At 33.9% G+C, this 14,648-nt stretch overlaps 1 protein-coding gene across 1 annotated transcript in view; it reads left to right on the top strand.

Annotated features, from left to right (window-relative positions):
• LOC150078665 (VPS9 domain-containing protein 1-like) overlaps positions 1 to 14,648 on the top strand; it is a 209,649-nt gene that overhangs the window by 151,377 nt on the left and 43,624 nt on the right. The window contains exon 14 of the mRNA XM_090382807.1: positions 5,859 to 5,934. Coding sequence (XP_090238933.1) covers positions 5,859 to 5,934 — 76 coding nt within the window. The remainder of the gene's footprint in view (positions 1 to 5,858; positions 5,935 to 14,648) is intronic.

Raw genomic sequence — 14,648 nt, 5'->3', positions numbered from 1 at the left:
GCTCAAGACAAGTGGGTCCTCTCAAATGTCAAAAACAAGTTGACTTGTGTTTATATTGATGTCAGTGGAGGTATGTATTAAGAATTTCTTTCACCGAGCCCTACTATCAATCATCATAATTTCTACAAAAGTTCTACAGACAGCTGGAATATGTACTATGAAAATGTGTGAACAATAGCAACTGTAGATTGGTTACTACATTGTAATTACATTCCTGTTTATGCATGATGATTTCTGACCAAGAATAATATGGCTGTAGCCCACACTCTGAGCTAGTGTGCCCTGAAATTTCTTCTTGTTCTCAAAACTAAATTTTTGCACTCAAAGAGAAGAGATTTCATGACACTTGAAAGATTTGGGAAAATTAAATTGACTGACTGATGACAGAAGCTTTTTACAGGTGATTTTAATATTTTCTTTAGATTTTATCCATTTAAGACAGAACAGTTAAAACAATAGCATTGTAAAAAGAACTTCTTAAAACTCTGGACATTTATGTGATAAACCAGAATAACAGTATGCATCAAGCATAGCTACTAAAGAACCTAAGCTCTCAGAAAGGATTAGTTTTGCAAGCAGAAGATTGCCAAAATTCTTGTGAATTTTTAATAGCCGCATAAGAATTACGTAAAGATTCATCCACAGATTGACTTCAGTCAGGTTCAACTTCTTTTTCTACTTTATCTGAGCAATGACCGCTAAATTATCTCACATGAAGAACTCTTTTATACAACAGAAAAACATTAGAAAAATAAAGTTTACATACCTTTAATATAAATGAAGTACGTGTATAATGGTATAGATAAAACTTTGATTTATACCATTACACATCAGAATACTGAGAACACATCAGAAGAATGATTCAAGTTACTTCAAATTACTTGCATTCCTGAAAATTTAGCTTATGGATTCTCATCAAAACAGATCCACACTGAAAACAAAAATATAGAATTGCTAACTTCAGTAGGTTAATCTTGCAAGCCATGACCAAATATTAAATCTTGCTTCACTTTGATAAAACATTTTACCATTGATTCCAGCTGTTCTGTGTTATTCCATGAGTAGATAACGTTCTTCTCTCCCTTTCCATATTGTAATGTTCCATTGCATAACCATCTGTTTTGTTAATCATATGCAATCTCTCTCTCTCTCTCTCTCTCTCTCTCTCTCTCGTGCAAACATCACTGGCACCAGTAAATGTTTTTACTGGTGCCAGTGCCACTTTTACAGTTAACTTTTCATTGCTTAGAGAGTGTATTGTCCTTCTTTGCAAAAGTGCACTAAAATAATATCATGAATACTTTCAGAAGTAAGGATATTATTCAGCCTTCATTAATAAATATAAGTACAACAATAATTTCTTTTAATTTACAACAATATACTAAAACAATAGTTTCAAGTTTAACTTAGCTTTCCTAAACAAGCTTAATGACACAGTTACAGTAATGAACAACACTTTATTAACATTTTTATTTATGTGGAAAAAAATTTATATTATCTTAATCACATACAAAATTAACAGCACAGAAAATGAGGAATGCATTTCTTCCACACAGCCAGGTTTTTGTCTCACATCGTCACTGATTTCAAAAAAGTAACAAATTTTCTGCAAGTTCTTGAAGAATCTCCCTCAGTGTGCTGCTGCTGCTGTCCCACACTTTGTTTCTTTCATCACTGCTGGTGACATATTATAGATGTATGGCTATGACCCAGAAACAAAGTCCTTTCAATGGAAGACTTTCTCCAAGCCCAAAAAAGGCAAGGCAATCTCATTAAATGTGAAGATTATGCTTATCATATTTTTTGACTTACAGGGAATTTTCATTATTTGTCCTACATGGTCAAACAGCAGATGAGGAATATTACAAAATAGTTCTATAGCACAGCGTTTCTCAAACATTTTTAAGTCACTGAACACTTTTCATCTCACAGTATATTTACGGAACACTTATATATTTACAGAACACATTCACGGGAGCCAAAGAACCGTTTGCTAATATTTTATTACATACGATGCACTGTGCATCAGGAGCATCTTTATTTCCAACACATGTAAAGCCGAAATTCAAATAACTCTCATAATTATTTCTTTTTTGTCTTTGATTAGTTTGTTGCTGTTTTTTCACTTCGGATTTTTGGGGAACAAAAGGCTGCGATTGTTCATCCTCACTTTGAAGTCAGCGCCTCCGTAGCCAGGTGGGCAGGAGTGGCAGTGCGTAGCACACGCTTCTTGATTAGACCAGGGTTCGAGCCCGTGACCACCAAATACGGAGGATGCGGAAAGGTCAGGGAATGACCACCACATATCTCCGGAGCAATATGGCCTTAGTTGCTAATGCTCCTAAAAACCAAAAAACAAACAAACAAACTTTGAAGTATGACAATATTGTGTGTGTTCGTTTTCATTGACCACACTTGCAATACTAGAAGTACCTGCTTCTTGTTTTAAAGTTTCTTTTTTCAACCACAAATCCATGGTCATTTATTTTAATAATAATATTTCGAAATACTGATAATTATCAAAAAAAAATTTTTTTACAAGGAAGTGACTTTAGCTATGATATCGGTTCGCTTCCCCCTCTCCTTCAACCCATGTATTCCAGGCTAAATCATATATGAATGGCATATTAGATGATCACTACATTGCTACTTTTTTGTAGATGTCATTAACTCTATGCATACTTCTCTATGCAAAAGCCTGCCAAATAGTGTTCTGCTCTCTATTTTGATTATTAGTGCCAGTATATTAATAACTGAAAAAAAAAATAATGTTAAAAATTATAATGATACAAAAGTGGTGTATGCTACAATATGCAAAATTTATTTATTATTATTTTTAAAATTATTAATTACGATTTTTCACAGAACACTAGTGTTCCGTGGAATGCAGTTTGGGAAATGCTGCTATAGCAATTTTACATTGCTTCTCAGAGAAAACAGCAGGAAAAGTGGGCTTTATGAAATTGATTCTTGCATCATTACAGTATGCCCGAAGGGTCACAGGTTTGCAACAACTGAGGAAATAATTCAGTAGGTGAAACAGGAACTATTAGCAATTCCAAAAGAAGCCTATCTGGAAGCATTCCTGATAGGCTTTTGTAATTAATATTTCAGAAGTTGCAGAAGCATCAGAATTGACTGTACACTGTAAAGGGCACTAAACCGAAGGAGATCCATCTGAATAGCTAGTAAGTTTCTTCATTTCCCAAATACTAATTCATTCCCCAGACTTTCTGACCATACCTCATACATTTGACTGTATGATGAGTAATGTCACCAAAATCGAAATTTAGCAATATGTTATTACATGTGAGAAATTGATTAAATTTCTCCATGGTCAAATTATTTTCCTCATTAACTAAATTAATGTGATAATAATCATCTCTTCACAAATGTCTACTATGCCAAAACCAAAAGATTCTTCTAATTTTAAATGAGAATTGTGAAAATTCAATGCTGCATTAATAATAAGAGTATCTGGCTAAAAACTGATTAATGCTGCTGTACATATACTTCAAACTCATTTAAATGGAAACAGATGTATTTTGGTTCCTTGAATTTCAAATTAACCAAGGTTTTACTCTATTGGTGGTAGTTTTTTTTTTTTTTTTGTAAATTACAAATAAATTATAAATAAGAAACAAAAGTGAATACAGGCACTCCTCTACTTACGTACAAAGCACAAAGCTGTTGCTATGTTCGGTTACAAGAATCAATTTTGAACACCATGATATTTTTCTAAAACAGATTTCTGGAGGTCACTATAAAATAATAAAACAATTAGCAGTTTCCAGTTTATTGGCACTTTTCTGTTAGTGCAGCGTAATTATAAATGGGTAGTAAACTTGATCTTATTGCATTTGCGATGATACTGATAGCTGGAATTCTGTGGGTTTTTGCATTATGGAAAAATGTGCTTCCTCTTCACTGAAATATTCAATCATATAAAAAACATAAATAAATTTTTAGAATCTTCTCTTTATTCTTATTTTTTGAGTTTCATAAAGTTGTTACTCCATATCTCACTTGCACGTATCGTGTTAGTTGCAATTTGTGCATTCTGTGATCTTTGTTATTGATTACTAATTTTTTTACTGTTTTAAAATTTGATCAAGGCATATTTCTTCTGCAATTGATAGGCACACTCGTTTCACAAACTTGCCATCAATGAAAGCCCTCCCTTCTTCAGCAATGATTTGAGATGCTCGCAAACTAGCTCTAATTAAATTTAAATTCTGATTAGTGAAACATGTCATCTGTTGTTGTTGCCTCTTGAAATCAAAGCTCAGCTCTTGTAATTTCTTGTTTCACAACTCTCCTTAAAGTTTATCGCAAGTTGAGGCATGTTTTGTCATATAATGCCGTTTCAAATTATATTCTTTCAACACAGAAACTGCTTCCTTGCATATAAGGCAGGCACATCAGTTATTGTCCCTTATAAAAAAAATAATTAATCAACTAAAGTTCACTGAAGACACGATATTCGGAATCAATTTTTCTTTTCCTTGACATCTTGATTTGCTAAAATTAAAATTAAAAATTCAAAGTTAAATAAAAATAATATGCATTTATATAAACAGCACTAATAAATTGTTGTGCATGATAATCGGTGCAGTGGCCCGACGACTACAGTCTGAATGAGAACAGCTGACCAGGAGAAAGATTAATACGCGTACTCGTCTTTACATTGCAAACTGCAAAGAACACCTTGCATACAATTCTTTCACTAATACTTACTAGATTAATATTTAGATTAGAGTTTAGCAATTGTTTTAACAAGCGCTTATTTTAACTTTACTGTTTCACTTTTTGACACAACGCTCGTGTTTGCCAGAAATACTCGAGGCTAAAACTTATAGCCTTGGGCACTCGCACTGTTGGGATTTCCGACATCGCAAGAAACACTGCTGCCAAGTGGAAGCACACAGAGTTGCAACAACGTTGGAAACATATATTTAGACGCATTTACATATTTTCATTAAAAATATCCTTATATACGATATGTAGCAACCAAAAAAGATTTCTATAGAATAAATTTCGACGAGGCGGATGAGATAGTCTTTCGGGACGGATGAAATCATCTGGCAGGCTGGATCCAGCCCACGGGCCGTAGGTTGGGGACCCCCCGAGTTACACTATTAATTAAGCTAGGTACGTAAGCATATATTTATTTTTATTTGCTAACCTGCGGGAAATATTTTTCTGTTTTCATGCATCATTTAATTTTGTTAATTGGAGGAAGTAAAGTGCAAATTTGTGCTCTATATCTTTACTTGTATAGCCTGTGGATAATATTTCTCCTATTTTTGCTTGTTAGAATAGTCGTTTAATAGAATTAAAATTCAGTTCGCAAATGTGATCACAATGAGTGATGCTTACTACATATCGTATAGTGAATGCTATTTTATTTTGGAGAACCCATCGTAAAGTGATTTGATCATAGATTAAATTAAATTACATACCGTATTTCGATTAAATTAGTTCTGAATAAATACTGTACTATACATTATTATCATTGTATGTTTTTTCAGCCTCATTTAACTCGGTTACAAATCGTAAAATGCTGTAGTTTTAATGAAGTTTGTTGGGGGAGGGGTTATAATTTCAGTGTTTTGTACTGTACATGTATTTTGTATCTACAAGACCGAAGTTGGACTTAACGTACATAAAAAAAAAACCCAATTAAGTACATAAGTCGAGGAGTGCCTGTAGTTAAAAATAGAATTGCCTATATCTTATTATGGCTGTTCATAAAAAGAAACCATATAATACAACACCCTGATGCTTTATACATGTTAATTATTAAATATTCTTTGCTCACATATTCGGTGCAATAATTATATTTATATATTTATTAGTTCATATATCTCAAAAGTTGTGTGGGGAAAAAGTGCAACAAGATGAAGATGAAGATATTTTTTCAAGGCAATTATTGTGAGTTAAAATATTTTTAGTACTCTTTTCAAAATTCAGTACCGAATATAGTTGAAATGTAACATGGCACAATGTGTGAATAAGAATAAAAATTTTATTCCATCTTTTTGTAGTATTTAAGGATGCAAATTTGCATTTTCATATCAGTTAACTTAAAAAAAAAAAGTTAAAAAATTTCTTCTATGTGCTTTTTTCTTACTTTAAATCATGATATCATGACATATTTGTCATAGAATTCATTCTTAATTAAGTGTAGAACTCTGGTTTTTCAAAACTTCCATTCCACTATGGATAAATTTCATTCAGTTTTGGTGATACTTCCCCTTTATTTAACACTCTAAACTACTAGTTTTCAGAATTAAATTAAGGAGGGATTATCACCACAATTATCATCGCAATTGAATGAATGAGAAGGGGAAACACTTGTTAATAGTTTAATGGAAGTCATAAGCAGAAGTGGAACTGATTCTTTTATTGCCTTTATTGGGACATGCAGTAGCCTGAAAAGTAGTGGAGAATGTCTTTATCCCTTCCAGTGCTCCAGGCACTTGAAATGAAGGGGGCCCTGCATTTTTGTATTTAATATTTGTAACATTATTTATAAAAGAGCTCTCCTGTGTATGGATCTTTTTTAAAAAAATCCCAATAAAGCAATATTATTCTAATAATAATTATAATTATAATAGACATTAAAATGCTACTAACTTCTATTTGTACTCTGGCACAGCCATGTAGGTCAGAGGAGCTGAAAGTTAGCCATTTTTGACAAGAATATCAGAATAACTTATCTTACTACTCTGTTGAAGAATATAACAATTAACCATATAAATATAGTTAATATGATTCAAGCTAATATTAATTATTGCTTGTGCTTTAATCATGATAGCTAATATTATAATTCAATCCCATATAATCATTCGAACCAGACATCTCAAATGCTTATACTACTGTATTCTTGCATTGACCATTTGGTTATGTCAAGCCTTTTATGTGTGTATACATATAGGTTGTCCATAAAAGCTTTTGGCTAAGTGGCCCCTTGAAACACCCAAAATACCTTCCCTTTGGATGGTCATTAGACTAGACTAGATAAGATATCATACTTAACTGTCAACTAAAATATCTGATTTTGGGTCTGCCCTAAAACTGGGGAGCCAGGCAAGCTGATGCAGAAAGATTGTTGTGGATGGTTGGGGTTACAAAGCTTGCTAGGGCTACTAAAAGCACAAACAGACACCATATTCTATACATTTCTTATATACCAATGCTATGAGCACAATAAATAAATGTGATGAATTAAAAATTACTGGTATACATATCAAATATTGATATTATAAGAATATCATAAACATTGTTCATTCTGATACTGGGGATGCAGAATCTGAATATGCTAATATAATGTGTGCAGAAATGTCTTATCATAGGGAATTTTAACTTTTCAGATATTGATTGGAATTTACAAGTTGGAAGCTCACTCAACAGCAGAACATTTCAAGAGTTAGTATTAGTAGTGGAAAATGATGCAAGAAAGCATGCTTACACAGCAAAAAAAAATAAACTCCTACATCAGTCTGTCCCCGCCAACAGAATGCAAACTTCCACATCTATCCTGCAACCATCCTTCCTCAATTTGAATTTATGCTCCCTCACGTGTGTAGTCTGAACAAGAAGAAGGCTGCCAATAGATTGAATCTCAGCATTTAGCTTAGATCTCAATCCATTCAAAGCTTTAAAATGCCTCAATCAGATCATCTCACAGATGCCTAGTCGACAGACATTGCAATTTGCATAATTGAAGCCTTTCTTGGTATGAACACCCATTTGTTCCCCTCACTAATCTCATTGCATTTCTCTGCACCCATTCCAGCAGACCTACATCCTTCCTAAAATGAGACCTTCAGATCTGTATTCGGTACTCAAGATGCAGCCTAACCATTGCCTTATACAATGGGATAATCACCTCCTTATCCCTGCTTTCAAAATTCCTATATATTATTGACAAAACCCCATGAGCCTGGAAGCATATCTGACTGCACAACTACCACTAGGTCCTTTTCATTTTCCACCATCCTGGGTGAGTACTACACAGTATTACATTAATTACTACTATAGATACACAATACCTTGTGCATATAGCATTAGTAGAGGCATTTGATGCAAGAAAGCAAGCTTATGCAGCATCAGCCAAAAAATAAATAAATAAAAAATAACCACTTCCACTTTACCCCTCTGTTCGTTCGAAATACCTGTCCAGCTGAGCCTTAAACTTATTTAGGCTATCAACTTCCACGACAAGGGATGGAAGTCTGTTCCACCAACCAACCAACCACCTGCTGGCTAAAGGCAAATTTCCGCACGTCTATCCTACATCTGTCTTTCCTCAATTTGAATTTATGCCCTCTCAGGTGATTATTCTGAGCAAGAGGAAGAATCCCATCAGCATTGAGCATGCTCAAACCATTCAAGGCTTTATACACCTCTATCAGATCACATCGCTGGTGCCTAGTCTCCAGACACTGTAATTTGCAAAACTTAAGCCTTTCTTCGTAAGAGCACCTCTTTGTTCCATTCACTAGTCACTTGTCAATGTTAAACTTCAGCTGCCATTTCTACATTACTGTCATTAATCACCCTGCCAACCTGTGTATGATCTGCAAACTTAGATATTTTCTGCGTGATTATTTTCTATACCAGCTTTTTAATAAAAATGTAAAAAAACATGTAATGTATACCAACATGTTTCTCTTGTTGCAGATCAACAAGAGAAAACAATATTCTTCATCTGATTTTCAGCATCATATATTATCATCATCATATTCATATATTAATTTTGAAGCAGAGGAAACCACTAGATGGCAGTGACTATAGTGTATTAATGGGTGATTTATTCAAGAGGGATTTTGTTTTTGCAAAGGTGATTACAATGGTCTTCCAACACTTATAATTTCTTTTCATTGTGATCAACTGATTTTCAAATGCAAATAGGACATGCTCAGAAAGTAATCCTAGAAGCCACTAAGCTTTTCATACCAAGATATATTGTTTTTTCAAGTTCTAGATAAAATGGATTTCGTGCATTCAGTGGTAGAAAAGAAACATTCATTGGATGATTATAATATATCTCTGTTTATCCATTACTACCTTGCCTAGGACTCCTTGTAGCATGAATATGAAATTGCTTAACATGAGTTTCTGAACACATTTTGTGCATGTTAGCCATACTTGATTAGGATACCTTTCTCTTACAATAAAGTAAATTTTTCTTTTAACCACAAATGCATAAATAGTTAACCATAACTTAATTGTAACATTCATTATAAAACTTACCACAACATAATATTAAAGGATGTTATTATAATACAACTATTTTTTCTAGCTTATTCCTATTGTATCAAATGCTATCAGTCCTAGCAAAAACCATATTTAGAATTTTCATCTTTAAGTAGCATAACAATAATCTTAAGTCGCATTTTAGGGCAAAAGCCTCAAGTTGTGTAGTGAGTTAACATGCTTACAAGTTAGTGCAAATGCATCAGATCTGCTCACAGCTAACCACTAAATAGTTATAGAATTGCCATCATTATGTATATCTCTTATTGTGAATACCTTCACAGTGAGTTGCCATGATATTGCACTGCCTCGAATAAGTAACTCTTCACCATAGGAGAAGGCTATTGTTACTTATTCTCCCAGCCAGCCAGATGGCACCATTTCGGAGCTGATTGGCTCCTCTTCAGTGAGTGGGCAGACACCCTGATGTTGCAATGATGGCAAGGCAGTTGTGAAGGATAACTCCACAATATGACAGATGCCTGATGATGTGTAGTAATTTTAATTAATATACACCATCTTGAGGCTACACATCGCAACTTGAGGCCTTTTGCCCTAAAATGCGACAATTCAAATTGCTACACACCATCAAGCATCTCTCATATTGTGGAGTTATCCTTTGCAACTGCCTTGCCTTGCCATCATTGCAACATCAAGGTGCCTGCCCACCCACCCACCGAAGAGTAGCCAATCGGCTCCGAAATTGGTGCCGTCTGGGTGGTGGCATCTGCTGAGAATAAGTATCAATAGTCTTCTCCTGTGGTCAAGAGTTACTTATTCGAGGTAGTGCAATATCATGGCAACTCACTGTGAAGGTATTCACAATATGAGATATACTTAATGATGCCAACTTTATAGCTATTTAGTAGTTAGCTGCTAGCAGATCTTGATGCATTTGCACTAACTTGTAAGCAATAATCTTAAGTTATTTACTTAAGTGCCATTATACAATTTCATAAAAAGATGGGGGCCACAGTTCTACAATGTGATTTCTTTCACATTATTTTTCATGCTATATGAAATTAGTCTCTGTCTTTTTATGATACAGTGAAACATTTACTGTATCCATAAATCTCCAAACCTCTCAATAATGCTAAACTTATCTTTTCCAATCCCAAGACAGGGTTTTGTAATGTGTTTATCTCTAATAACAAACTCTCTGAGTAGTGGATGCATTTGGCCACACTAATTTAACAGATACTCTCTATACAGCAAAGCTTATGTTTAAGTAATTATGGTTAATTTCTTTCTTTTGATGGCCAGCGAGAAAATATTCATAAAATAAGCCAGAAGTATAATTCACATAATCATATAAAAAATCAATAAAACCATAAACAAATGTTGCTACTGATGAAACTCTCACACTTGCAAGACAACAGTAAAAGTTGTAGCATAAAGAGCATTTGCTGATGTTTATAAACATTGAAAAGGAGCTGTGATGCTGGTGCCTCGAGATCACATGACTGGTTACCCAAACATGCGACAAAATTCCCATAAATGCTAAACTGAAACAGAATTTCTATCCATGAATTTTAGGTAAAATCTATAATTTGTGCTGTTAACTGTTTTCTAGTCAGCATCATAAAAATCATTTTAAAAATTCTACAGTTGCATTTTCATGTTCTGTTCAATTATATTAGTTTAGTGAAGGCTTAAAGTACTGTTAAGTTTTCGTTAAATTTTTTAGCAAGAACTTATAATTGCAGAAGTGAGTACTACAATTATAAGTTCTGTTCAATTTCAGTGCTATATGTTGTGCATCCATTTTATTTAATAGGGAAGAGATAAAACTTTAAAGAAAATCTGAAAGTTAGTTGAAATAGAAAAGAAGGAAAAATGAAGTGCTTGCATGCTTGCCAACAATTTAGTGCACATAAAACACATTAGCGATTTAATTTGAAATAGAGGCACAATTTACAGGACATGGGCTTTATATGGAAGCAAAGATTTTAAGGTGGTTAAGCTGAGAAAAACAGACACAGTTGTCCTTGATGCCATTGTGTTTGGTTGATCCTGGATTGATCAAACATTTCAGTAAGCATACCAGTAATTCGATAGAATACTGGTCTGCTTACTGAAATTTGAGGCCAGAAAAAGAACTGAAAATTACATTGGAGGCCAGAAAAGAACAAAAAAAAAAAATTATATTGGAGCTTCCACTGGGATAGCTTGAGGAATTTAGAACAAATCATAACATTTCATTTAAAGTCATAAATAGCAAAGAAAAATCTGTCAAGGATAAATAAACTGCATTGTGGCATCACAGTGCAGTTTATTTATCCTTGACAGATTTTTCTTTGCTATTATATGTGATGCACAGATGCCAAATTGGTTGGCATCTGTGCATCACCTGACAAAAAAGATATTTTTAATTGTGATGAAACAGACTATTTTTCTCAGTCCTCCCAAATAAAACATGTTTTAACAGTAGAAAATGTAGTACTGGGAAAATCTCAGAAGGATATCCACCGTGCTGTGTGTGAACATGTTAGAATTAAAAACACTACTGTTGATATCATCATCATCATCATGGGTTCCTTCAGTCTCTACAACTGGTTGATAGCACTGATGACTTTTTTACACATCTCTCTGTTGAGAGCCAGCTTCTTCAAGTCCTGATATGATCTTGTTGTATCCCTTTGCAGTTGCTTTATGGAATTGTTTCTGGGTTGCCCTCTGATAAGCAAGGGTAATAAACTTCACTGTTTCGAAAGTATAGATTTAAGTTCATTGTTATCTGTCATGCAAATAAGTCTTCGATGACAAAAGGAATGACAGGGTGGCTTCTGAAATTTGATGACAAAATGAAGAGAGCAAGCAAGGAATATCATTTTATTTCTTGATAAGGTTACATCACATCTTCATCTTGGCCTCAAAAATGTTAAACTGTTTTTCTATCCCCAAATACAACTTCAGTATGTTGAATGTGTCTACTGTTACAGCAGTGGACCATAGATCAACCTCAAAACTCAATATAGTCAATTTGTTTTGCTGCACATACTAGTGAAAACAGATTAGACAAATTCAGTGAACGATTTAGAAAAATCCATCACTGTGTTAGATGCAATATTTTATTATGTTCTGCTGTGACATGTGTAAAAAAACAAAGCATCGCACACTGTTTTACAAAAGTTGAATTTATTGTTGAGAGCAACTTTAAAAAACTGCAAACCTGTTCCAAGGGAAACAACTGAAATTATTGCTGACTTAAGGACTGAGTCCAATCCTTCACTGGAAGAATACATAAAAATTGATTTAAAAAGAGAGAATCAAGTGAAGGACATACAGGATTTTGTGGAATTGGAAGTTGAAGGCTCACCAATGAAGGAAATCATAATGCAGGAAGCTTTACTGATCACGTGTTGAATATTAAAAATTATTCTGATGTGAACTGTACAGAACTATTAGAAAGGTTTTCCCTATTAAAAAATGATGTAATTGCATTGAATTTAATGTGCTGCACAAATGCATTTTATGAAGGAAAACCTGCGGTTCTAAACTGAAAACTCAGGTAAGATTATGTTATTTTTCAAAAAGCATTTATTAACTATATTAGAGTATATGTTTTGTAGAGTACTAATTATTAATACTGTACATAATGTATTATATATGCTTAATATGTTAATAATTGCTTAATGTATTTTCAAAATATTGTATTTTTATTCTTAATATTATATGTACTACATTAACATAGCAGAGTAATAACCTAAATTTATACTCAGTACATGTGGTATGGATAATAAATTGTTGAGAGGAGTACTTAATCATGGTGAATTTATAGTGAATACGTCTTTATACCTCTTTATAGTGAATACTTCTGTATAAGTGATATACAGGGAAAAAAAAAAAAGATTTTTTTTTTCTTTTTAATGTAAACCCCAAACACGAGAGGTATTAGACCCTATAGTACTTTGTACCGTGCTTGGGTTGGAGGTTGAGAAGACGAAAGAAGATATTTGTTGACATTGGATTTGAACTTCTGTAGACTGTAATTTTCAGGAAATACATATGAAGGAAGGTTGTTCCAGAAAACGGCAGTTGAATGAATAAACGAGGAATATGAAAAGTTGGTTCTGTGAGTTTGAAGTTGGACAGTAAATGGATGTTGGCTGGTGGCGGTATGTGTTCGGACTGTTTTGAAAGAGAGAGAGAGAGAGAGCAGGAATTATAGAAACCAATTCAGAAGAACAGTGTCCATGGAAGTATCTGTAGAAGAGGCATGCAGCAGAAACAGTACGTCTATGAGACAGCGAGTGGAGAGACTGTTAGAGATGAATCATTAATTAACCTAACTGCCCTCTTCTGAATGGAATCAAGCAGCATGAGAAAGGTTTTGGGGGCACCACCCCAGATGTGGGAACAATATTCCATGGCAGGGTGGATTTGCGATTTATACAGAGTGAGCAGCTGTTTGGAAGAAAAGTAACGCCGAGAACGAAAGAGAAAACCAAGTTTTTTAGATGCAGAAGAAGCAATATATGTAATGTGCTTGTGCCGAGAGAGAGAGAGAGATTAGAGGTCAGGGTAATCCCCAAAAGAGATATATCATATTGCCTAGAAATCAGTGTCACTAAAGATAAGCATAGGAGCAGAAGAATCCTTTTTACGAGATATAAGACAAGACTGAGTATTAGAAGGGTTGAAATCAACTAAGTTGTCTTTGCCCCACTGGAGAATTACCCAAAGATCGGCATTTAAGGAATTGGTAGCAGATTTTCAAGAAGTTGAAGCTGATTGAGCAGGACAAGGTTTCTCAAAATGGTTTCTCAAGATGCAGGTCCTCTTATAGACATTGTCAATTTTACATACACAAATGGTCTATTTGAAAAGTTTCCAGCCTATGATATGAACAAAACCTCAATTTAATAGACTATATGAGAGTAAGTACTATCATTTTTGGGCTTTCTTCTCACTATGGCTAAATTAGTCAGCTGCTGGCAAAGGCTGCTTGCTTGACAGAAACATATATATATATATATATATATATTTTTTTTTATCAAATCTGAAGAAAAAGTTCTTAAAATCTAGTAGTTTTCCCTCCAAGTGGATTAAAAACCCCATGTGCATATTTGTGTCAAAATGCAGCAAACATGTTAAATTCAAAGAAATACATGTAATATCTAAAAGTATCAGAATACATGAACAAGTATTGTTGTAAAATTAGCATTAGTAAAGGCATATGATGCAAGAAAGCAAGCTTATTCAGCATCAGCCAAAAAAAAAAAAAAAAACCACTACTCCCATTTCACCCCTCCGTTCGTTCGAAATACCTGTCCAGCTGAGCCTTAAATTTGTTTAGGCTATCAACTTCAACAACAAGTGATGGAAGTCTATTCCACAAACCAACTGCCTGCTGGCTAAAGGCAAATTTCCGCACATCTATC

This window comes from Mastigoproctus giganteus, chromosome 10 (genome assembly GCF_048544385.1).
Source record: "Mastigoproctus giganteus isolate SK-2022 chromosome 10, ASM4854438v1, whole genome shotgun sequence".
NCBI classification, from domain to species: Eukaryota; Metazoa; Arthropoda; class Arachnida; order Uropygi; family Thelyphonidae; genus Mastigoproctus; species Mastigoproctus giganteus.
The sequence above is the reverse complement of the archived record's forward strand: the minus strand, read 5'-3'. Positions and strand labels throughout refer to the sequence as shown.